The sequence below is a fragment of the Protopterus annectens genome, chromosome 12.part0, assembly GCF_019279795.1.
Source record: "Protopterus annectens isolate FY-2018-M chromosome 12.part0, PAN1.0, whole genome shotgun sequence".
Lineage (NCBI taxonomy): Eukaryota > Metazoa > Chordata > Ceratodontiformes > Protopteridae > Protopterus > Protopterus annectens.
This window is the reverse complement of record NC_056746.1, coordinates 1119208081-1119233500: the sequence shown is the minus strand read 5'-3', so window position 1 is coordinate 1119233500 and position 25420 is coordinate 1119208081. Positions and strand designations below refer to the sequence as shown.

Sequence of the window (25420 nt, the reverse complement as noted above, 5' to 3'; positions counted from 1 at the left end):
CTGAAATATTTATTGGATGCATATCAAAACTTTCAATTAAATGCATATGTTCCTGTGAAATATAATTTTTGTCTAGCCTAACCCAGTTTTGGGGTAATAATATGTAAAGTATCTCTCAGTTCCTTTTACTTTAACCTTTGTGTGCCCCATATTAACCATATCTCTCTATATATTTTAGTTCTACCCTTTGTTTAAACTCCATTTTTATTTCCCCACTCCCTGGCTATAACTTTAGAAATTATTTTTGTCTTCCTTAATACCTGTTGAATAATTTCCACTACCCATTCCTTAAATTCCTCTCCTTTTAACAAGGAGGTGTCTCACTTTGACTTCGTTACCCTCCATTTTTGTTTTTATTGTGACATGATTTGAATTAGTTATTGGATATGACTTGCAGCTTTCAATTAAATGCACATATTCCTGTGAACATTTTTTTTTTTGTGTGGTCTCACCCAGTTATTGTACCTTGGGGAATCGTATGTAAATTCTCTCAAAGTTTCTGCTACTGAATTCATGTCTTCCATATCAAAAACTTCAATACATTTCCTCAGAAATCTACCCTATTTTGTTATATTTCCCTTCTAGGTCCCTCACATGCATCCTCACTATTGCAAATCAAATTCCAGTCCCCACCTACAAGTAATATTGCTTGTTGAAAGCTGATTATTTCTCCCAAAATTTTCTTAAGTTCTCATAATGGCAGTTTTTGGTGGAATATACATGCCAGTCTCAGGTTCAAGTCCAAGATGCTCCCGATTCTTCTAGGTTAAGTGTTGTGCTTTTTTCTGTCTCTGTTAATTTTCCTTTGGAACATTGGAAAGGATTAAACTGCCAAAGTTTCTTTATGAGCTTTGTTATTATAAGAACATGAGGCAGAGCCCCTTTCTGTTTGATAAATGTTTGTATTTTCTCTTTAGGTTGTCTTTGTCAAAAAAAATTGTCCTTGATCCTCTAGCAAAAAAAATTATGTAGCAGCTGGATACAGCAGCTTGAATCTCACACCTGCCTCTCAACATTCCTTGATTGCTGGGATACATTTTCTTCTCTTCTGCCGGGTGTACAGTACACATCCATTTTCCACAAACACTCCAGTCTCCAGTTTTTAATACTTTGCCCTTCTTCCACTGTGTTGTCAGGATCAGCTTTTTCTGCTGGTATGATTACAGGTCTTCGCTGATTTCTCATGGCCAGGTTTAGAGCATACTTTCATTGTGCTCTTTCATTTAAATCCTGCTGTGGAATACCAGTCCAGTCGCTTATTCGCGCTTTCATAAAATTTAATACAGTCTGTTCCTTTCCAATTTCTGGTACAGTAGAACATCTCAGCTTTTCTCTGTGTGCTCTGTCCTCTAACTCTACCATTTTTTGAAACAGCTCTTCTTCAGACGTCACATACTCATACAGCCTTTTCATTTCAACCTTTGCAGTTTTATCAGTTTATCCAGTTCATCTGAGTTGCTAGTTGAAGCTTCTTCTATTTTTCCAGCCTTTTGTTATTTGAGTTGATATACACCTTCATTGTTTCATTTATTTTAGTCCGCTCTGAGTACACTTGATTTTTTTTCCTCTAAATTACTGGAAGCCATCTCTTGTTTCAGTTGTATCAAAGCTGGAGCTTGAACTGCCTTTTACTGGACAGCTGCAGGGTTCTTCCCAGTCATTGTTTTCTCTTAACCTTTTCTAGATGATTTTCTTTCAGGTTGTGTAAATTTCTTCTTTGCTGGCTTACAGGTAGTGTACTTATTAGCCAGTAACTGAATTTTACACAGGCTGTCAGAATTACTAGCTCTTATTTCTCAGTTTCTTTTTTCACACTGGGAGAGTTGAAATTAAGCTGCTGATAAGAGTACAGCCAACTTGGAAGTCTGAAGCTGTCTGTATTTACCTTACCAAACTTTTGACCCCTGTAGATCACAATTTGCTGTTACATCACCTTCTTGAGAGTAGTAGTCCAGACAGCCTTCCCTCATTCCAGAGCTGGTTTTCAAATCGGCACTTGAGTCAACCTTCACTACTCACTTTAACAATTAACTAGTCTGAAGCAAGGTGTCCCTCAAGGATTCTTCCTGGTGCCACTTGTTTTCTGTCTACATCAGTAAACATCCATTTGATCTTCCTTGTCACCCCCATCATGCGTTATGCTGACAGTAAGGCTCTTTTCTGATCAGATCAATCCCTCACATTACTACAAAAGTCAACTGCAATTTGACTTTCTCTTCCTAATCCAGTGGATTGACCACAAAAACAAAAAAGTATACAACTAAATTCATCCAAAACCAAAACTATGCTCCTCAGAACTAAACAGAAACTGAGAAAAATCACAGATGCATTATTGTGATATGTGATTTCAAATGTAACAGTGCAGTACACTACCTCTCTTAAATACCTAGATCTCTGACTTGATTAGTCTCTTAGCTTTATCATCCATCTAGTCGTGACAAAAATGAAAATCAGTCCTCTTCTTTTCTGGGCAAAGATGATCTCTTCCTTCCTCTCAAAGGTCAATACAGTAGCTTTAGGAAAATGCATATTACTGATACAACTAGAATATCCCCTTGCAGTAATAGCATGAGACCCAAAACGAAGTTCAGCAGTCACTCAAACGTTCACTAGTAAAACCTGTGGGTTTGTCATCACTCTCTCACTCAAAGAAGAGCACCACTGTAAAAAGCTACAAAAAGCTAAATAGCTGCCAGTCAAAGATCAGGCCTTCTCCTAGGTTCACACCTGTTCAAACAGGTCTATATCATGTTGTCGAACTTTTAAAAGTTCGAACGTCATATGGTCGACACCATATGATAGAACTTTTAAAAGTTTAAATGTTTCAAAGGAGATCTCTGTACAGTGCGGAATGGGAAGATTTCCCTTTTCTGCACTGTAGTGCGATCTCGGAGTTGGTATATTTAAAGAGCGGGGGGTGCAGGTGGCTTGCCTCCCCTGCTTAAACCATTCAGGTAGGTTTTTTCTTTAGTTTATTTTTTTAAATTACATTTTCAAACTTAAGTTCGATCATATGGTGTCGACCATATGACATTCGAATATTTAAAAGTTTGATTATGTAATATAGATGCGTTCAAACTGTTATGCAACAGCACATTTTCACCTCTAGCAGTTAGACTAATTAGAGATCCCCTCAGTATTAGGGCCAATGTTTCAGGTATCTGTTCCCCCCTCTCCCAGCTGAAAGACATATCCTTACACCCAGCATTACAAGCAAAATTGAAAACTCATCTCCAAAACCAAGCAGTGTGCCTATGCTTTATATCATCCCATATAACCTAACTCTGTCACAACTCCCAGCTTAAAGATTTCACTTCTGCATCACTGATGTCACACCTGTCTTTCTACCACTATGTACTCTAATCACTTTTCACATGGATAGGACTGTGCATTTGATATTACATTTCTTATTTCTGCAAAATCTACACAGGTTATTGTAAATTATGAAACTTCATGTCTTATATATTTAGAGTATGTTACATATTGTGAAAATGATTTAAATCTTGTGATACTTACTTATGTTCTGTTTTTCTGCCTGGGCTGAGATGGAAATTGGTCATTTGTGGACAGTGCTGTACCTTGATTAACAAATTAAAATAAAATAAAGTATATAGCTTCAGCAGATGTTCATGTAATAGATGCCACTGGATATTTTGTGCCACTAGACAAAATAGATTAACACTCAGCAGTAACATCATCAACTTCTAAGATTTTACACAGAATGTTACAATGTTTTCTCTGGCCTTCTTATTTACAGTGCATAAAAATGTGTCTAATAATTTCCTATAGAAGTAATATATTATTTCTTATTCCATAATTAGAGCACATTTTAATAAAATAGTGGAAGATGTTTCTATACTGCTGAATTTATTAGCTTTATCTGTTCCTACACGTTATGGTTTCTTTAGTCTTTTCAGATCTGGTAGAATTCTCCAGTAAAGAATTGCTTGTGTGCTTCATTTTGTATCTGTTCTCAATTGTTTCACCTTGTTTGCTTATACTATCAAAATTACATAAGCAATTTTTGCCTAGCATTTTTGTCATCTTGCAGTGGTGAAATCTATTTGATGAAGCCAGTTTATTCTGTCCAATTCCATGTGATTATCAGAATTACTTCTTTTATTACAACCTCATGTTTCATTTCACAATTTTTCTTACCACTTTAGTACAATTACCAGATGATACAATGCTGAGTGAAAGTACAAGTTTTTAGGATGTGAGATCATAGATTTGTTTTTAATTTTATGGTAGCGTTGTCGCCTCACAGTAAGACGCTGTTCGGTTCGATTCTCAGCTAGAGCGTCTTCTGCGTGGAGACATGCGTGAATGGGCGTACCTTCACGGAAGGTTGTGCGTCAGGGCTGGTAACTCAGCACGTAAAAATCAACTACCAATCATTAGCGGACCAGAGTTCCGCTGTGGCGACCCCTAACTGGGAAAAGCCGAAAGACACAACAACATAAGATACATAATGTAACTGCTGGGCTGTTAATTAAATAACTCCATATCTTTCAGAACTAAGCATGTGTGTTCTTGTGTTTGTCCCACATTTATGGAAAGTAGATCTGAGAGTTTTGTTATGGCTCACATTTATCTTTTATATTTAGAAAGTTGTGTTGTTTTATGAAACTTTCAACTATAAATTAAATTTTAAATGAAAATATAAAAATCATCTGCTCAAGTAAAGTCTTGCAGTCATCTCTGGTTATTCTAAATCAGTTTGTAATGTTGTTTACTTCTTTAAAAACATCTTGAGTAAGGCTTAATGGAAATGCAGGTGGAAAGTAAATGTTGCTAAGAATTACCATTTATCTGCCAGTAGTCTTTTGCTGTTGTGGGCTGTTCTTCCCACTGAAGAACCTTGTAAGGCAGCATAAACTTAGCCACACATTAGTATATGTCTTGGAGTATAGGGCCATAATGAGATATAAGTTATGGCTGTTGCACAAGAATAGCTATGTACATGTGTGACTGCATTCATGGGTGCGTGCACACACAGTCGCTCTAAGTGTATCTTAGGGCAACAAATTTAAGAAGTGTTCCTCCACCTCCCTTCAGTATCGTTTTCTAATATATGCTTACACCTATGCTGCCATGCTATGCAAGTTTTTCACATCATTTGCAATTTTTTCCAGTACTACAGTCACTCAAACCGGAGGGGGATACACTGCTCTGCTTTGCTGTGTGTCTCTTTGTTGTCACATGGATGTCACTTGACTGCTCATTGTACTTTGAGTTTGAAGCGCAAACAGGCTGCTATGCTTTGTTATTAAGTGGCTTACCCTTCAAACATTCAGTGTGGTGTGAATGTGAAGGGAATACAAGTTTCTGTGCTGTGTGCCCTTGCCCAGAGATGTGGTGCTGCCCAAGCCTTTGCTCTGCTTTGAAAATGAGGGGGGCACAGACTACATTGGCTTGGTACAGGCACACAGCTGTGTAACACACCAGTGTATTCACATTGTTCTATCAGACATCACAGGCTACCTGTGTGTGCCCTGCCTTGCATCAGCCCAGAATCTCCACTTGCTACATAATTCTTATCTCTGTATGCCTCTGACGTAAGTGATAATAATGAGCTAAAATTGTGTACTCCTTATGCATCCTTGTGTGGCACACTAAATGGATACTCAAAACCACTTGATTCCATGAGTCATAGTTTCCAGTGTTGTGGACTGGATAGTCTCGACATTGCTTCTAGTATGCAGCACAGAGGCAGTTTGTGAAAACTGCTTCCCACCATTTTTGACAACTTCCCTGCATGCATTATGCAATATATAGTTTACCTCCCTGTTCTCTGTTTTTGTCATCAAAGAATTATTTACATGTACAAATTTCAAATAACTAATCTGCCCAGTCCCTTTTATACTGTTTAGCATTTTTAGTGTTTTAAGTAAGCCTGAACGTAATTAAAATGCATGCATAAGTAATTCCTTTTCTTACTCTGTACAACATATAGATGTGGCTTATGCTTGAGACTTCCTTGTTTGTCAGTATGTGAACATTAAAGAATAGCTTTGCTGTGATTTTTTTTTTTTTTTTTTTTTTGAACAGCAGATTGAGGTTTTGTAATGTCTTTTGCTTCAGCAGATTGTAATGCACATTTGCATAGAAAAAGTAAAGGCAATTTTTGTTTCATCCTTGTTAATGTATATATGACTAAACACAAACAAGTAAAGACTAAACAAAGACTAAAATACACTATTAAGTCATTACAAACTGTATAAATGAAGAAAATTCAACTGGGAAACAGTTCGGTCAACATAAAATCTCTTTGATGCTAGTAAAACTTTCCCAGTAAGCTTCATCTGGCATAATCCACTATGAATGCATTACCTTTAAATGTCTTTTAAAAATCAGATGATTATACTGTTTCAAGTGATTCTTTCTGGATTTATTGTTTGGGGTGTATGTGTTTTGTTTTTCATTAAACAACAAAAAATGAGCCAGCAACAAGCAGATGAATAGTGTCCAAAGGAGCAGTTTATTAAAGACTACTCCAACAACAAAAAGGCATCCCTAAACATACCGGTTTCGGCAATGGTTAAAAACCCAGCCTTCTTCAGTGTACAAAAAGGAGCCCCAGACAAAAATGCTGTATTTAAACACATAGGACCATGCTGATTGGTTACAAGATAACAATCATATGCTGATAATCAAACAGCATAAAATAACAAAAAATTTTGGTATAATCAAAAATGCATTCAATCACAGGACTGGGGTGCATACATATTGATTAATTATTAAAGTCAATATTATAATGACCAATAAAAATGTGAAAAATAATAAAAAATAATAAAAAATAATGAAAAATAATAAAAGTAACAATGTAAATGATCTCATGAACTAAATGTAAAACAACATTAATACTTGAGCTAAATAGGTACGTAGACAAAATTCATGTTACATCAGAATGCATACCTCAAATATTGGAATTAATAAATCCAATATAAATCAATATAAACTTTGAATATAATAGTACCATATGTTGCTCAAAACCTGTATAATATGTTAAATTTATAAACAATCATTTAATCCAGGATTAAATAATGCTCCTAATTTCGTAATCCATTTCTTTTCTTTGAGGTTCAGTTTATTATGCCAACCACTCTTGTTGGTCCTGTCACCAATTATTTTGTCAATAATAGTAAAATGAAACTTAGCAGTATTGTGTATTAGTGTGTGTTTGTATAGTGCATTAGTGATTTTGTGGCATCTAATGTCACTGAGGTGCTCAATCGTAATTTAACTGGTCTTGATGTCTGTCCAACATAAAATGAATGGCAGGTGCAACATGCCAGGTAGACAGCCCAATCTGTGTTGCAGTTTGCAAAAAACCTAATATCAAAGACCATATTAGTATTCCTGCTAGTGAATTCCTTAGTTTTTAACATATGTTTACAGTTGACACAATGGCCACATGGAAAGGAACCAATAAGTCTATCTCCCAAAATTGTGGTTTGATATACTTGTGGTAACGATGACTCAAAATGGTGTTTGTAATGATTAAAATGACCAGCCAAATTCTTACCCTTACGGAAAGAAAAAAGGCACTTATCAGGAACAATGTTTTTGATTCTGACATCAGCCTCCAAAATGTTCCAGTTGTCCCTAACAATCTTGATAAAGTTATTGGTATTCCTACCAAATGTTGTAGTCAATCTGAGTTTATTTGGCCTGTTGTTTTTCTTCTTATATGTTAGTAAATTGGGTCTATGTAGACCCCTGGCATGATTCTGAGCCATGGTCACGTATCCTGAACTATAGCCACGCTCAATAAATCTATTATGCAAATCCTGAGCATGATTGACATAAGTGGTGTTATCAGAACAATTCCGCCTAATCCTAATAAATTGTGATTTAGGGATATTCTTTGCAATATGTTTTGGATGAAAGCTGGATGCGTGGAGAATAGTATTATATTGGGGGAATTTTCTGTAAGTTTCAGTTGTTAAAGTATTATCATTATTCCTAGTCACCAAAACATCCAAAAATGTAATGGATTCCCGATTATAAGTGATAGTAAATTGTATCCCCCATATATTATCATTAAGGTACTCCATAAATTCCTGAAGGTATGGAATATCCGATCTCCACACCATCCAGCAATCATCCAAATATCTGCGCCAGATGTCAATTTCCGGCAAAAACAAATTATGTGTGTCATCATAAATCACAATATGTTCAATATAGGCCATGAACAGATCTGCATAAATGGGGGCAAAAGATGCCCCCATAGCAGTACCTCTGATCTGTAGATAACAATCCTGGTTGTAGAAAAAAACATTCTTGGTCAAAACATGCTCAGTAAGATTTAACAAAAGGGTATTGAAACCTGGTTGATATAATTTTGATTCATTGAGCCAAAATTCAATAGCATCAAGTCCACCCCAATGTGGAATGTTAGTGTAAAGTGAACTTACGTCCAAGGTACATAGTAACCAATCCGTTTCCAACTGCATGTCATTTATAATACTCAAAAATTGAGTGGTGTCTTGTATACGTGATCTTACATATAGTAGCAATGGCTTTAAATGCATAGTTAGGAATTCGGAGAGAGGTTCAGTTATCGACCCCATGCCTGATACAATCGGCCTACCAGGTGGATGTAAAAGATCCTTATGTATTTTAGGCAGAAAATAAATATATTGTCTTGTAGGATCATTAATAGTTAAGTGATGACATGTTTTTTTGTCAATAATGCCATTTTCGACAGCAGAATTCAAAAAGTCATCAATATCCTTTTTGAAAACCAAGGTAGGGTCCAGTGGCATCTTAGTATAGTATTTAACATCATTAAGTTGTCTGTGTGCCTCAATATCATAGGCACACCAATCCAACACTACCACTGCCCCTCCTTTGTCTGCATTGATAATGACTAAATCTTTATTATTTGCAAGTTCCTCAAGACAAACTTTTTCAGCATTAGTAATATTATTAGGCATAGGTCTTTCACAGTTATACTTGAAATGTAACTCATTAAGTACACTTTTCAGAAAAAGATTGACAGCCGGATGCATAGGAGGAGTAAAATTTGAAGCATGATATTTGAAACCTACATGTTGTGAATCTGCAATGTCTCCTTGTTCCTGGAAAAACAATTTTAAATTAATGAGCCTACAAAATGAAAATAAATCATTAGTAAATGAGTCTTCTGGAACAAAAAAGCCGGGAATGAAGGATAAACCTTTATTTAACAAAGATGTCTGTTCCTCTGATAGTGTAGTGCTTGAAATGTTACATACATTATTTATTTTTTGGTCAAAATCTCCAACAGGTTTTGTAGACTGGTAACTCTTTCCGTGCTTCCTACCCCCCCTCCTCCTCCTGCCCCTGCGTTCCCTAAAGGGGATACATAGTTTTTTCGTTTAGGGGTAGGGGAGTCCATGGTGGACTGTGTGTCAGTATCTGTGCCAGATGAGGTTTCCAAATCAGTAGACTCAGTATTATTATTATGCCCTTTTAGTATGGAACGTGGACGTTTCCTTTTGGATTTAGAAACTTGTTTCCTAACATTCTGTCCTTCCTGAAAACGGACATGTCTGACATTCTTAAAAGGTTGTCCCTTATCATAGTCAGAAATGTCACGAGTAAATTTTTTGAGTTTTCTTTCTTTTAAGATAGTATCAAAAGTCAACAGGTCAGTACTCAATTTAGATAATAAAACCTGAAAAAAAGTTTCATTTTGATATTGGTTACATTCCTCAATCAGATTCAAAACTATAGTAGTTTCACTCTCAATGATTCTAGTATAATGCTCAGATAAAGCTTTAACAAACTTCATCGAGCATTCTTGTTGTATAAGATTCCACTCAGAAAGTAAATTATCATCAGGATTCGCCACCAATGGCTGTATTTTCACTCTGAGACCCCTGGGGCAAATGCCCTTAGCCAAATATGCCTTGAGTAATTTGTGGTGCCAAACACTGGATCTCAAAGCTTTCATATTTTTATTAAGTGAAGCAAATTGCTGTTCACATTTTTGTTCAGGTTTTAATAGCGTTATATTGCCTGAAGTAGTATTCTCATTTCCAATGCCAAATGCCGCAATATCATCTTTGTCTGATGATAAATCCAAAAGAAGCTTATGGAGATCCATGTTATTAACCAAAAGTTCTATGAGAAACCACGGCCTGTATATCAAGATCAAGTAGTCAAGCAATAGGTAGACAATAATGGCTACACCCCATAAAACTCAAAAATTAGTTTGTCATAGCCACGTCAAATACAGGTCAATAATGGTATTTACATCTTAAGTTTTAATATAAATAATCAAAAAGATTAATGTTTGGTCCACGTTCCATACTAAAAGGACATAATAATAACACTGAGTCTACTGATTTGGAAACCTCATCTGGCACAGATACTGACACACAGTCCACCATGGACTCCCCTACCCCTAAACGAAAAAACTATGTATCCCCTTTAGGGAACGCAGGGGCAGGAGGAGGAGGGGGGGTAGGAAGCACGGAAAGAGTTACCAGTCTACAAAACCTGTTGGAGATTTTGACCAAAAAATAAATAATGTATGTAACATTTCAAGCACTACACTATCAGAGGAACAGACATCTTTGTTAAATAAAGGTTTATCCTTCATTCCCGGCTTTTTTGTTCCAGAAGACTCATTTACTAATGATTTATTTTCATTTTGTAGGCTCATTAATTTAAAATTGTTTTTCCAGGAACAAGGAGACATTGCAGATTCACAACATGTAGGTTTCAAATATCATGCTTCAAATTTTACTCCTCCTATGCATCCGGCTGTCAATCTTTTTCTGAAAAGTGTACTTAATGAGTTACATTTCAAGTATAACTGTGAAAGACCTATGCCTAATAATATTACTAATGCTGAAAAAGTTTGTCTTGAGGAACTTGCAAATAATAAAGATTTAGTCATTATCAATGCAGACAAAGGAGGGGCAGTGGTAGTGTTGGATTGGTGTGCCTATGATATTGAGGCACACAGACAACTTAATGATGTTAAATACTATACTAAGATGCCACTGGACCCTACCTTGGTTTTCAAAAAGGATATTGATGACTTTTGAATTCTGCTGTCGAAAATGGCATTATTGACAAAAAAACATGTCATCACTTAACTATTAATGATCCTACAAGACAATATATTTATTTTCTGCCTAAAATACATAAGGATCTTTACATCCACCTGGTAGGCCGATTGTATCAGGCATGGGGTCGATAACTGAACCTCTCTCGAATTCCTAACTATGCATTTAAAGCCATTGCTACTATATGTAAGATCACGATACAAGACACCACTCAATTTTTGAGTATTATAAATGACATGCAGTTGGAAACGGATTGGTTACTATGTACCTTGGACGTAAGTTCACTTTACACTAACATTCCACATTGGGGTGGACTTGATGCTATTGAATTTTGGCTCAATGAATCAAAATTATATCAACCAGGTTTCAATACCTTTTTGTTAAATCTTACTGAGCATGTTTTGACCAAGAATGTTTTTTTCTACAACCAGGATTGTTATCTACAGATCAGAGGTACTGCTATGGGGGCATCTTTTGCCCCCATTTATGCAGATCTGTTCATGGCCTATATTGAACATATTGTGATTTATGATGACACACATAATTTGTTTTTGCCGGAAATTGACATCTGGCGCAGATATTTGGATGATTGCTGGATGGTGTGGAGATCGGATATTCCATACCTTCAGGAATTTATGGAGTACCTTAATGATAATATATGGGGGATACAATTTACTATCACTTATAATCGGGAATCCATTACATTTTTGGATGTTTTGGTGACTAGGAATAATGATAATACTTTAACAACTGAAACTTACAGAAAACTCCCCCAATATAATACTATTCTCCACGCATCCAGCTTTCATCCAAAACATATTGCAAAGAATATCCCTAAATCACAATTTATTAGGATTAGGCGGAATTGTTCTGATAACACCACTTATGTCAATCATGCTCAGGATTTGCATAATAGATTTATTGAGCGTGGCTATAGTTCAGGATACGTGACCATGGCTCAGAATCATGCCAGGGTCTACATAGACCCAATTTACTAACATATAAGAAGAAAACAACAGGCCAAATAAACTCAGATTGACTACAACATTTGGTAGGAATACCAATAACTTTATCAAGATTGTTAGGGACAACTGGAACATTTTGGAGGCTGATGTCAGAATCAAAACATTGTTCCTGATAAGTGCCTTTTTCTTTCCGTAAGGGTAAGAATTTGGCTGGTCATTTTAATCATTACAAACACCATTTTGAGTCATCGTTACCACAAGTATATCAAACCACAATTTTGGGAGATAGACTTATTGGTTCCTTTCCATGTGGCCATTGTGTCAACTGTAAACATATGTTAAAACTAAGGAATTCACTAGCAGGAATACTAATATGGTCTTTGATATTAGGTTTTTTGCAAACTGCAACACAGATTGGGCTGTCTACCTGGCATGTTGCACCTGCCATTCATTTTATGTTGGACAGACATCAAGACCAGTTAAATTACGTATTTCGGAGCACCTCAGTGACATTAGATGCCACAAAATCACTAATGCACTATACAAACACACACTAATACACAATACTGCTAAGTTTCATTTTACTATTATTGACAAAATAATTGGTGACAGGACCAACAAGAGTGGTTGGCATAATAAACTGAACCTCAAAGAAAAGAAATGGATTACGAAATTAGGAGCATTATTTAATCCTGGATTAAATGATTGTTTATAAATTTAACATATTATACAGGTTTTGAGCAACATATGGTACTATTATATTCAAAGTTTATATTGATTTATATTGGATTTATTAATTCCAATATTTGAGGTATGCATTCTGATGTAACATGAATTTTGTCTACGTACCTATTTAGCTCAAGTATTAATGTTGTTTTACATTTAGTTCATGAGATCATTTACATTGTTACTTTTATTATTTTTCATTATTTTTTATTATTTTTTATTATTTTTCACATTTTTATTGGTCATTATAATATTGACTTTAATAATTAATCAATATGTATGCACCCCAGTCCTGTGATTGAATGCATTTTTGATTATACCAAAATTTTTTGTTATTTTATGCTGTTTGATTATCAGCATATGATTGTTATCTTGTAACCAATCAGCATGGTCCTATGTGTTTAAATACAGCATTTTTGTCTGGGGCTCCTTTTTGTACACTGAAGAAGGCTGGGTTTTTAACCATTGCCGAAACCGGTATGTTTAGGGATGCCTTTTTGTTGTTGGAGTAGTCTTTAATAAACTGCTCCTTTGGACACTATTCATCTGCTTGTTGCTGGCTCATTTTTTGTTGTTGGAGGTGTTCAGTTGGAGCCGTGCAGTTCCTGACGTGCAGGGGAAGCATTTGTTTGTTGTTTTTCATTAATTCATTGAACCCTAGTGACACCTTCAGGTGTCCTCTAAGATTAACTTTGTGATAAAGTGTGTAATATTGCCTGTTTTACTTTAATAATCTCAAAACTGAGAGGTTGACGTCAGCACATGGGGATTGGATTCAACTGTGAGACTCTCGGATCAGTCCCTTCCCCGCAGTGCTTTGGCACTGGCTAGCTTGGCTCCAATGTCGCCTTCTGAGCAGAACCATATTCTCAAGGGTGTCTCTCTTGTCAGGATTCTCTGATTCTAAGAGAAACCCCATCAGGACTGGCTTCAGCATTGGCCTTTGAGGTTTTTAAAAGGTTTCTCTCACTGTCTAGAGAAGAGGGATCCTGCGATTGCTTGGATCCAAATTTCTCTGGTGTCTGCAGTACCTTCCCCACATCATTCTGTCTCTCCTGGACAACCGTTTTCAGTAGGCCTTGACCAGACTTGTGAAATGAGTTCCCCTTCAACTTCTGAATCTTTCCTGGATTGCCTTGTCATGGAAGAGCACAACAGTCTCTCATTGAAAAGGAGGCATTTAAACTCCCCATAGGAGTATCTCACTGTGCATATGGATTTTGATGAGGGGGAAGAGTCCCCAAGGGGAAGAAGCAGCCATAAATATTGCCCTAGAGGAAGGGGTCTTCTGCAGAACCGAGGGTTTTGAGGCCAGTTTTGCCAATAAACCCTTCCATTTCTCCTGAAAGGTTAAACACAAATGGAAGGCCCAAGGAAACAAACTGCTGTAGACAAAATCCACAAGAACTTTAATCTAGAAGCCTTTTAAAATAAAAATGAGTTTAAAACAGTGAAGGATAAGCAATTTTGTTCAAAAAATACATAAACTTTATAAGATAACAGTTCTGGCAGTTCACAGTCATTTTACAGCTTTTGTGTTTAATCACGTGACTACTAGGCCTCCAGGAACTGAAACCTCTCCTTAAAGGAGCTACTGAAAAGAAATTCATCACGCATAACACAGAGTCAGTACTATAAACAAAAATTGCAACAAAGAATAAAGTATAGAAAATAGAAACAGGAGACAAAATGGCTGTCGGAATTACAAGAAATGGAACTAAGTTCAGTCCCTGATGTTACTATATGTATTCTACCACCAGTTATCACCATGATGAATTCCACTGGTGATTTTACTTTCTATAATTTTTCGTCTGTTAACATTGATGCCTACCATGGGGATTTTATTTGCTCGAGGTCTAACCTTTGTACCTAATAGGCATACAGATGTTGCAAACATACTCATGGATCTTAAGAAATATTCTAGAAATTTAAACTTCATGGTGATGTTTCAACATATGGGATTAGCCGTTAATGATATCTACCACTTATAATCCCCTGATTCACCCTGTGATTAACTGTTTAAAAAAATCCTGTGAGCTGGATGTACATAACTTGGCACGCTTGGATGGAAACATAAGAAAACCTACTTTAAAATCTAATATTTCTAGAGAAGAAACAGTGAGATTAAATGATTTACGAAGCAACAAAGAAATAAGGACTATGCAACCTGATAAAGGGGTTGGGTTGGTTGTGATGGAGTGTGACTGTGATATGAAAATGAGGTCCATTTTTGCATCTGACACCAACAAGGAGGTATCTGTGAACAAGGGCTATGTTGCATACAGTAGGATAATGGGAAATCTAAATGACTTATTTATTGACCAACAAATCTCAATTGATAACTACAAAATTCCCCACTAGTTTTTATTTTAAAAGGCTTCTGGATTAAAATTCTTGTGGATTTTATCGACAGCAGTTTGTTTCCTTGCACCTTCCATTTGTGTTTCACCTGTATTTCTTCAGTTTGTTTCTGAAAGATTGCCAGACTGCTGCACTCTGGAGGCAGTTGGGTTCCTTACTTCTGCACCCTCAAACCTGGTCAGCCATCACTCCTGATTCTAGGGTACAAAAAGAAGTATCCAGAGGTTATGTCATTACCTTTATGTACCCACCCCAAAAATCACAAAGAAAGCCTCCCAATGTTCCTCCCCCACAGAAGAAAGCAGCATCTCAAGGAATAGCAAAGCTGCTAGATAAACAAATCATCCGGAAGGTCCCCCCTGACCAGCAAGAGTTCCAAGTGTCTACTCAAGGTTCTTTTTCGTTTTGAAGAAAAACTGGGACCTCAGCCCACCTAAACCAGTTTGTAAAACGGACAACTTTCTAGGTGACCGTGATTCAGTCCATTGGCTCTTCTGACGAGTAACAACTGATTGTGCTTGGTAGACATGAGGAGGGACAACTGAATGTGCTCTGTAGACCTGAGGAGGGACAACTGAATGCGCTCTGCAGACCTGAGGAGGGACAACTGAATGTGCTTGGTAGACCTGAGGGAGGGACAACTGAATGTGCTCTGTAGACCTGAGGAGGGACAACTGAATGTGCTCTGTAGACCTGAGGAGGGACAACTGAATGTGCTCTGTAAACCTGAGGAGGGACAACTGAATGTGCAAGGTAGACCTTTAAGATGTCAACTGTCAAATATATAAAAATAGCAAGGCAGTCCAGGATGTTCCTTTATTTTCAGATGATAGTCATTTTCAGTTCAAAGCACTGTCATGCAGTCTCACCACAGCCACCCTAGTGCCAAATGCATGGCAGTGGGTTGTAGCACATCTCAGACTGTAAGAGTTCCAAGTGTGTGTGTGTGTGTGTGTGTGTGTGTGTAACGTATCTAATATATATATATATATATATATATATATATATATATATATGTATATTAATTATATCTATGGGTCCCCTTTAGAGTATTGAAATATTGTACTTCAGTGAAGAGAATAGCAGGGATCGGGAAGTTTACCATTCTCTTCATTGTAGTGCGATCTCTGAGTTGGTATATTTAAGTAGCAGGGGGTGTGGGGATGCAGGGGGCTTGTCCCCTTGCAAAAACTTACAAGCAGAGTTTTTATCTTTTTAATTTAGTCTTCTTTCATGTTCGATGTTGTAGGACATCGATTATCTCATCCTCTGTAATGTGTGGTTGGATGTTCTGCAACTTTGAGCATTTGAAGTAGACCCATATATATATATATATATATATATATATATATATATATATATATATACAGCTAGCTCATAACTGATGTCATGAGGGATGGGCTAATTTGTGCAAGACTCCTTCAGTTATGCTGTCAACTGAGGATCGCAATCAAATTGATACCTGTCCAGATGATAGAATTTATAGGATGCCACCTTGCAGTAGCCAAACTCACAGAAGTCAGATTAGTCCTTGTACATCAACAGGCCTCCTCAGTTCTGTCTCACCCAAATCCCAAGTTGAGATTCATTCTATATTTTTGGGCTTTGTGGTTGCATCCATCACCCTTGTTCCACACTCCAGGTTTCACATGAGGGTGTTACAGTGGACACCATCCTATTCACTTTCAGTCAGACTCACAGGGATATACAGACACGTTCATTGGTGGGGTAAGTTCTCTAATCTCTCTAGGTTGTTCCTTTTTTCTTTCTACACCAGTAGCCATGGTGACCATGGATGCTTCCTTTTTGGGGGAGCATTTTGAGAGGAAGACTGCCCAGGGCACATGGTCTTCAACAGAGGCCAGTATTCACATCACTTTTATGGAGATTAGGGCAGTATTCCTAGCATTGCAGGCCTTTCCAGGACTCTCTCCTTGGGGGTCTGATTTCAGTTTAGTCAGACAAAATATGTCTGTGGTCAAGTATGTGAAGACTGGTAGAGTAGGGTGAAGGCTGCCAGTCTAGTCAAATAGAATTTGATGCATAATTCTGGCATTTGTAAATATAAGTATATAATACAGGCATGTTTCTTAAATGAAAGAAAACACTTTAAAATGTGAACTTCAAGATTGTAGGAACATGCCATCTGCTGTAAGGAAAACTAAGCGAAGCAATTTCAAATGCTCTTTGAAATTAAAATTATGTTTTGTATGTCCTTTGAAGTTAGAATTTGGAGTCATTGAGGCTGGAGTAAGCATCCTGCCTATTGTTTTAAGGCTAGCTGAACACATTCTTTCTATTGTTTTAACTTGAGGAATAATTACTAGAGTGTACATGTGAAATGTCTTTTATTGTTGTAGTTTCCTGAGCAGGTGTTAGATTGTTAAATAATGTAGCCTGTTGGCCTGGGAACTCCATACTAAGTGTCAAAATGATGTAATCTGGGAGGGCCCAGCAGAAATGTGTTAGTGATTTTAAAAACTATTGCTCAGAGAGAGACTGTAAGCATTTTTGTCTTGACATCCATCTCATCAGCACTCTGCCTGTGTCTTAAGTTATTTCAGAAGTATGTTTTCTTGTAGTAATAGCTAGGAAATTAGAAGAAAGTTAGACTAAGTGTTTTTCTGTTATGTCAGAACTGTACCACTGATTTATTTTAAGTTTCTGTGTGATCTCTGAACTATTGAGTAGCACTGTGGTGTAGTAAGTAGTATTGTTTTGTGTTTTAATTTGTTATTACATATTTTAAAAACCTTTTACCTGTGGCTGGTTTATGTAGAGAAGTTAAGCTCTAGAGTACATTGCATATTTGTAGAGTTTATTGTACAAAGCCACTCCTATAGCTTTAGCCCTGGGCTATACTACCAATTGGATAATAACAGTAATAATTGGACACCCTTTTAAGGGCCTTTGGGTAGCTGATAATTATTGGCTGGTGGTGGCAGTGATTATTACCGTATAGTCTGGGTAAAGGGGCACAGCTGGAGAATCTGTGTCAGCCTTTCCCAGGAGTGTCTGTGAAGTTGTATAAATACTTATCTCAAAGTATGTGTCAGCTACTTGGGCAGGGACACGAAGCACTAGATGGACAGAGAGGGTACTGGAGGTTAGCTTGCCAGCTAGACTGGGATCTGGACCCTATAGCTGTGCCAGTGGGGAGTCTTATTGAGGACTTGGAGAGCAAGGGAGCAACCAGCCCCAGACTGTGATCTCTGTGTGCACTTAAGGGAAATTGTACTTTACTGTGTGTATTTGTTATCCTTTCCTCTTATATGAGACGGCCTCCCTGGTGTTAGTGGTGAGGATTGAGGCTCCTTAATTGCTGGGCCAGGGCACAGCCTTCACAAGGTATATTAACAAACAAGAAGGAAAACATTTTGGTACTTTGTCCAGAGCCTGTGAGCATTTGGCAGTGTATGATGTCTTCCCAGTGCTTTCTAGCTTCAAAACATATCTCAGAGAAGCCCAGTGTATTAGTGGTCAAGTTCAGCAGGTTTATTGCTCTGCTTCAGAAGTGGTTCCTCAGTCAACAAGTGGTTTCCAAGGTTTTCAGCTGTTTGGGTCAGCCTTGCTGTGACCTGTTTCTTATCCTGTCCAAAACTGAATGCAGCATCTAGTTTGCCCTGATTCCCTGGGAGGAAGATTCCCCGAGAGACGCTGTATTTACAATTGGCCGCTGGGTTTCCTTTTTGTTTATCTACTGACTTTCTTCATAACCACATTTCTGTAGAAAGTGACCTGGTGATCCTCTGCTCCCCCCGTTTGGCCTCACCAAATATGGTTCTCCTTTCTGTGGCTTTACTTTTGTATACATTCTCTGGATGCTGGACTGTCTTCCAGATTTGATCACTCACTCATCCTGAAGGCTTCATCTGCAGATCAAAGCCCTGAAATTCACCACTTGGTTTCTCCACTTCTATTGTTGGCCCAAAATTCCAGAGTTTTGCCCACCATGATCCAAATCTTGTCTCACAAACCTTCCCCCAGGAAAATTTATAGAAATAGAGTTTTCCATCAGGTCATCTGCTAATGGTCTGGATCCCTTTTTGTATCCACGACCATCAATCCTTGATTTTTATCAGATTTGTTTCATGCAGTAGCTGTCTATTCCACCATTAGAGATCACTTGGCAGCTGTTTCGAATTTTCACATGGGTGAAGACCATACTCCTGTTGCCTTGCTGAAATTGTCTAAGGCCTTTTTGCGGGTAACCCTTCTCTTTTGGCCTCCTATGAGTTATCCCGTCCCACCTTGGGATTCACTGATTTGCTGCAAGCCTTGATAAAGCCTCCTTTTAAATCTGTAGGCAATATTGAAATTTGTTTCTTGGAAAATGTTCTTTCTGCTGATGGTTACCTCAGCTAGGAGGATTTCAGGACTCCAGGCCTTGTCATGTAAATCACCATATTTGCACTTACACAAAGGTAGGGTTTTCTCTTCATACCTTTCCTAAGTTTTTATTTCCAGAATTGAGTCAGACCCTTCCTTGGATAAGGCAATTACCTTACTTTCCCAATTTCTCAAACGAGATTGAATATCTGTTGCATTTATTTTCTGTTCATTGCCAGTGATGCTTCTATCTGCATCATACCTAAGAATTTAGAAAATCTGACCAACTTTTCTTCTTTTCTAAAGCTAAATTAAGGACTAGTATTTCCAGGGTCACGCTATCCAGGTGGTTGTCTTATTGCATTATGTTTATCTATAGAGTCAAAGGATGATCTCTACTCATAAGCCTAAAGTTCATTCTACTAGAGCTGCTACAACTTCCACAGCCATCTTTTCTAGAATTCCTATTGATATTTGTGCTAAAGTTATTTGTGTACTGTGCACACATTTATTTCTCACTACAAGCTGGACCTGCAGTTTATTTCTCGGGGCTTATTTGGTTCCACAATTCTTCAGAGCATTGTTCCATGAATCCTACTGGATTTGTGGTAGCTGAGGACTCTGTCACAGCAGTTGAGCTGATTGGAAAAGATGGCATCAGATAGCCTTGTGGTTTTCTCCCATTCATCTCAATTTCTCTCCCTGCGTCCTGCTATCGATTTGACTAAACCAGACCTATCTGTAGCCTTGTCTTGATTACAGTCTTGGGCTGTTATGTTATCAATTCAGGGTCCTCTATGATCCTTTTCATATAAGAAAGCTTCTTTATAGGCAGACATTCAACCTGAGGAACTTTCAGGGAACAAGGAGGATTGTGGGTAGGAGGAGGAGCCTGAGCCTTGGATCGAAAAGTTCATAGGTTCATAGGTCTGAAAGTTGCCATCGGATCTGACATACCCAGCATTTGAGATGGACGGAAGATGACAGCATGGATGTAGCATTATGGTAAGTACAAACATTTATATAACTTTAATTTTTCTTAAAGTTTATATGAAGGCCTACATAATTGCATTGGTATTTGAACTCTGTCTAGTCATTTAAAGAAGTATTAAAACCATTCATATACTGTTTAGTTATGTTGTTATAATTCTCATATTTCTTTAAGTATTTCAACAACCAAGCAACAAAGGCAAAACTGGTTAAACACCTAACGACTGCAGTACTAATACTATAAGCAGAAGTTAAGATGTAAAATGTAAAAGTATAAAAGTGGTGGTTAAAAACATTTGGTGTCTTTCTTGCTGAACTATGACAGTCATCAAAATTATATAGAAATAAAAAGACATCAAATAAATAAATGTGTCAGAATCTTAAAAGATTGATCTTTTAAGTCTGTCATTCAAAGGGAAAGCTGCACTGTTAAGCTTGGAATGTATAACTGTCAGGTGATGTGAGAAATGGTCATTGCAGGAAAACCTCAGAAAAATGCCTCCGGGAGATATGAACGATAATAGAGAAAATAATTTTGTGAAGAAACCTCTTTGGGTAAAATTTCAACAGTTAAAGACATTGTTGTTGATGTGTTATCATTTGCTTATGCCTTTACAAGCTGCAGTGTAAGCAGTAATATGTATATTAGAGAGCAGGTAATTAAACTTTGGTGTACAAGTACAGGTTTCTGAACATCAAGTGCTTTTGCATTGTGCTTGTTTTAAATAGCTAGTAACAATTCTTTGTGGTTTATGGGTAGGGAGTTACCAAACAATGACCATAAATACATGATAATTCTTGCATAATTGTTGTACAGTAAAAAATCAGATTCACAAACTTGTGAATCCCCTTTTTGTTAATAGGAACCTGAAGCATTTTTTGAAGATGCGTCCCATTTTGATGATAAACTCACATTCCAGGATATGAATCTGTCCAGACCACTGCTAAAGGTTTGTTTCTGTATATTATGTAAAAACATGATTCCAGTTTTTCATCCTGCATTAAGATAACTCTGAATGGATCACATTTTGTACCTCAAACAGCAACTACTTTTGTTAGGAAATGTCTTCTGATAAATATGAGATGGTGAAAGAATGCCTTGATGTTCTCTTTTGCATATGCATGTTTCTGCCTGTAGTAGGGAAACTTTTCCATCACAGTGAAACGCATTAGCATTTGTGGTATGTGTGATTTGCAGTTGTAAAGTATCTGGCAAAATGGTCTGTGTTGAACGACAAACATGTTTGCGATAGTTTGCTGTATTGCTTTTCTCTTAACTGGCCTTTCCTTGCCTTCTAATACACTTTATCAGGCTTTGTCATGTATTAAATGGGTGGCTTTGTCATGTATTAAATGGGTGTCCCGCCACACTGTGTTTGTGGTATGATGCATCGAGGAAGAAAGGAAGTGGGTGCAGTTGGAATCCATATGTCTTGTCCAAAATTTAAAAAAACTCTTGGGAGTCATTAAGCTGGAATTGGGCAGGTGAAGTCAGATTTTATGAAGGTCTGGTAAGGCTCAGAGGAAGAAGTGGATAGCAGTAAACACAATAAACATAAGTGAAATGTTCATGTTTGTGAAAAGTAAATGATGGCATCTGATTTAGCTGTATCCCACATGTCATAGTCCTTTCTCATATGAATTTCTTTTAGATTTGGATTTTTTCTGAGATGTTTAGCAGTCATGTGGTATTCTCTTTAACAAGAATTTCAAGCCACCTTGTATAAATTCTGGATTGTAGGTGCCCAGAATTGCAGTAGGCCTTACTGACCTCACCCTTTTATGTTATCTCCAAACTCTTCAGCCAAGTAAAATAGAGGGTAGGGTTCAAGCACTTCGAAGGGTGGCTTGTAATTGCTCACCATCACTGAGCAGTTAAAGAAAGAGAGCTAATTTCTGAGTCTTGATGAATAATTACGTAGGCAGCTTGTTGTCCTCATCCCTTCTTGGCTCAGAAGAAAGAAGGTGGTACTCGAATTGCGTAATGCATGGCAAAGCAATAATTTTACACATTTTAAATGAAATACTGATAAAATTATATGTGATATATTCCATGTAGATGCAAAAGGTGCAACAAGCAACACATGGTCTCTACGTTAGGTGTACTAGACTGACAGTCGCCTGGTAATCTCTGTGATCTGTCCTTTAATTCATTGTTACTGAAATCATTTTCTCGGTCTTTTGTGCACTCACTGTTGTATGCTGTATGGTGGAAAAGCTTCCAATCAGTAAAACTTTGCTTACACTCGCTATTCCAGCATTTGTGAATCACAAGCCACCATTTTTCTTGTACTTAACTACATCTACCCTTTGTAAGCAAGTGTAACGTTTTCTTAGTTAGGGTGGCAGGGTTTGTGTCCCCAGATATACAGTTCACTCCACATTTCTTCTGATAGTTGCTTTCTAACAGACTGATGGTGCTATAGAGTACACAGTGCTGTAGTCAGTTTGAGGGTGTCGCACATTCCAAACAAAGTAGCCCTACCTTTACATATTTTAATTTCAAGTTAACACTACCTAATATAAATGTAACCTCTTATTTTAGAGAGGGTTGCTTTCTTGTATGTATGTGTTAGATAGATGCTGCAAAATATTTGAAGAAAGATTTGCCTGAATAGCCAGGCTTTTTGTGGAAATCCTTTACTTTTCAGGAGGTAAAAAAGTAATTTCCTTCAAAGGGCTTGCATGCCATTTTGTCTTTGACATCTGCTTTTATCTGTGCTTTGTGTTGGGTATTATTTGTAGTGTTGTGTTATGCGAGTGGAGGTGGTTGTGTATAGGAGATATATGACACATTTCTTGTAGTGTGGTTTTATCTGATGTTTGTGTTGGATACTGTTTGTTGCCTGATTTAAGTTAGTGTCTTTTTGCACACTAGTTCTTCCAGTGTGACAGGGTTAGCTTCAGACCATTTAGATTTGGTAGTGTGTTATCATATGGTAGTGTGATAACGCATTTGCATGTTACCACACTACTGCAGTATACAGATACATTACTGAGTCATATATTGTTTGTTACACTAATGTAGTGTGTATCCTTTTTACATTCCTTATTTTACTGTACTGTTAAGGTTTACATAAGTAGGTATACCTACCCAGTCTGTCTTCTAAACAAGCAAATTATCTGAGGAAACTGAACTCAGAATACCTTGTGTAATAATGCCCTGTTTTTTTCCCCATCAATGTGTAGGCAGTTACAGCCATGGGTTTTAAAGAGCCAACCCCCGTTCAGAAGGCCTGTATCCCCATTGGACTACTAGGAAAGGATATATGTGCCTGTGCTGCTACAGGAACAGGTAGGTACTGAAATGGGGGGACGACAACAGGCATCTGCTACTCTGGGGAAAAAACAAATGGCAGTGGTTTGAAGGCAGATAGACACAGACGTTGGAAATGAAGTTGGATTTAGTTCCTACATTTTATTATTCCTGTGTATCATTTTAGAAGTTCTTATTGTTAGTTGACTAATATTGTTTTGTAAGATGTTCCCACTTGAGTTTTTTTCTCTGTTTGCACACACTAACACACTACAGTCTTACTGATCATCTTAACTTTTCATGGAGTCTGTTACTTTTATTTCATTCAAAAAGAGCAATAACTGGGGAGTAATGCAGGAAAAATGTTTGTAAGCTGTCTGTGTTGCTAAACATTAAAATGTCTCTCTATTGTACCTTGAAATTCACTTTTGGAATTGTGCAAGAATAGCAAACTGTCAAACTAATGGTCATTTGCAAATGCCTTGGAAACTTTGATCTGAGATGTCCAAGGATGCAAGCTAAGTTGATGCAAAGTGATAAAGCCCTGGGTGCACCCCAGGTAATCCAAGTTTAATTAGCATTTTAGGTGCTTGTTGGAGCTGCTGTGGGGAAGACAAAGGTGTGACAAAGCTCTGTCTGCTCTACTTTCCCAGGGGAAGGATGCAGATGACATGTTGATGTGAGGCAACCCATTCATCACAGCCCTGATGGAAACAGGGATTCAGAATGGCCACTGGGCTGGGCATGCAGGATGGCCTAGGAGGCATAGCCATCCTAGGGCCTGGTGTGTTCCCATAAGCCATTACTCATTGCCCACCCAGCTATAAGTAGTGGTGAAAGCACACAGGGGATGGGGCCCATGTAAAAGCAGTGCTTGTGGCTTCCATGCTTGTCTACCTCCTCTGGGAAGTTCCCATCTTTAGCACTGAAAGGGAGGTCGCTGGTAACTCTGATCCAGAGGGTTGCACATCCCTGGCATTGAAGTAGTTTGGGCTAAGGGGATACCTGCTGGAGTAGAGTATTGTGTACACACATGCAAGAAAGGATCCAAGAAAGAAAAAAATAAAAACATATCCAATACTACAGAAATGGTTAAGTAGAGATCACACCACTTGAGATACTTACTTAAACCATGTGAGATATCTGGAACAAAAGGAGTGAAAGAGGAAGGGCTTCTTCCCTGTGCTGATTGCACCAGCTGAACAGATCAGTAAAGCTACAACCTCAGTCTTTCATCATTAGATGCAGTATGATAAGACAGAACAGTCCTCCAGTTGGTCCTGCATTTTTTAGTCTTTGGTAACGATCAAAATGATACTAGGAAGGTAGATGGGAGAATGTGTTTAAGGAGATTAAATTTCTTTGATTTGCCTCAGTTTTGATTTTGAGGGGTCTGTTTCTGAACCAGTGTAGTCTATTGTGTAGAGTGTGCTGTCAAAAATCTGGTAAGCAAAAGCCTCAGGACCTTGGTGAATTTGGTGCATCATCCATGCTTTGCCAGTAGCTTCCACAGTTTCACAGTCGTTAGCTTCTGAAGGCTTTGTCAGATCAACATTAGCTGCAGGTCCTGGTGTTCATAGACTTGCAGTAAAAATTATGTACTCGCAGAAGATGGTCTGAATCCAGAATGGGATTTTGTTCTGATTTCTTGTAGTACAAATCAGTATTTCCACTGCGGTGTTGAAAAAGTTGTGTCTCCCTAATTTCTACTCACTGATTTTGTATTC

At 37.6% G+C, this 25420-nt stretch overlaps 1 protein-coding gene across 1 annotated transcript in view; it reads left to right on the top strand.

Annotated features, from left to right (window-relative positions):
* DDX27 (DEAD-box helicase 27) overlaps positions 1-25420 on the top strand; it is a 409290-nt gene that overhangs the window by 212947 nt on the left and 170923 nt on the right. Inside the window, exons 6-7 of the mRNA XM_044090130.1 lie at positions 21301-21387; positions 23627-23732. Of these exons, the coding sequence (XP_043946065.1) occupies positions 21301-21387; positions 23627-23732 (193 nt within the window). The remainder of the gene's footprint in view (positions 1-21300; positions 21388-23626; positions 23733-25420) is intronic.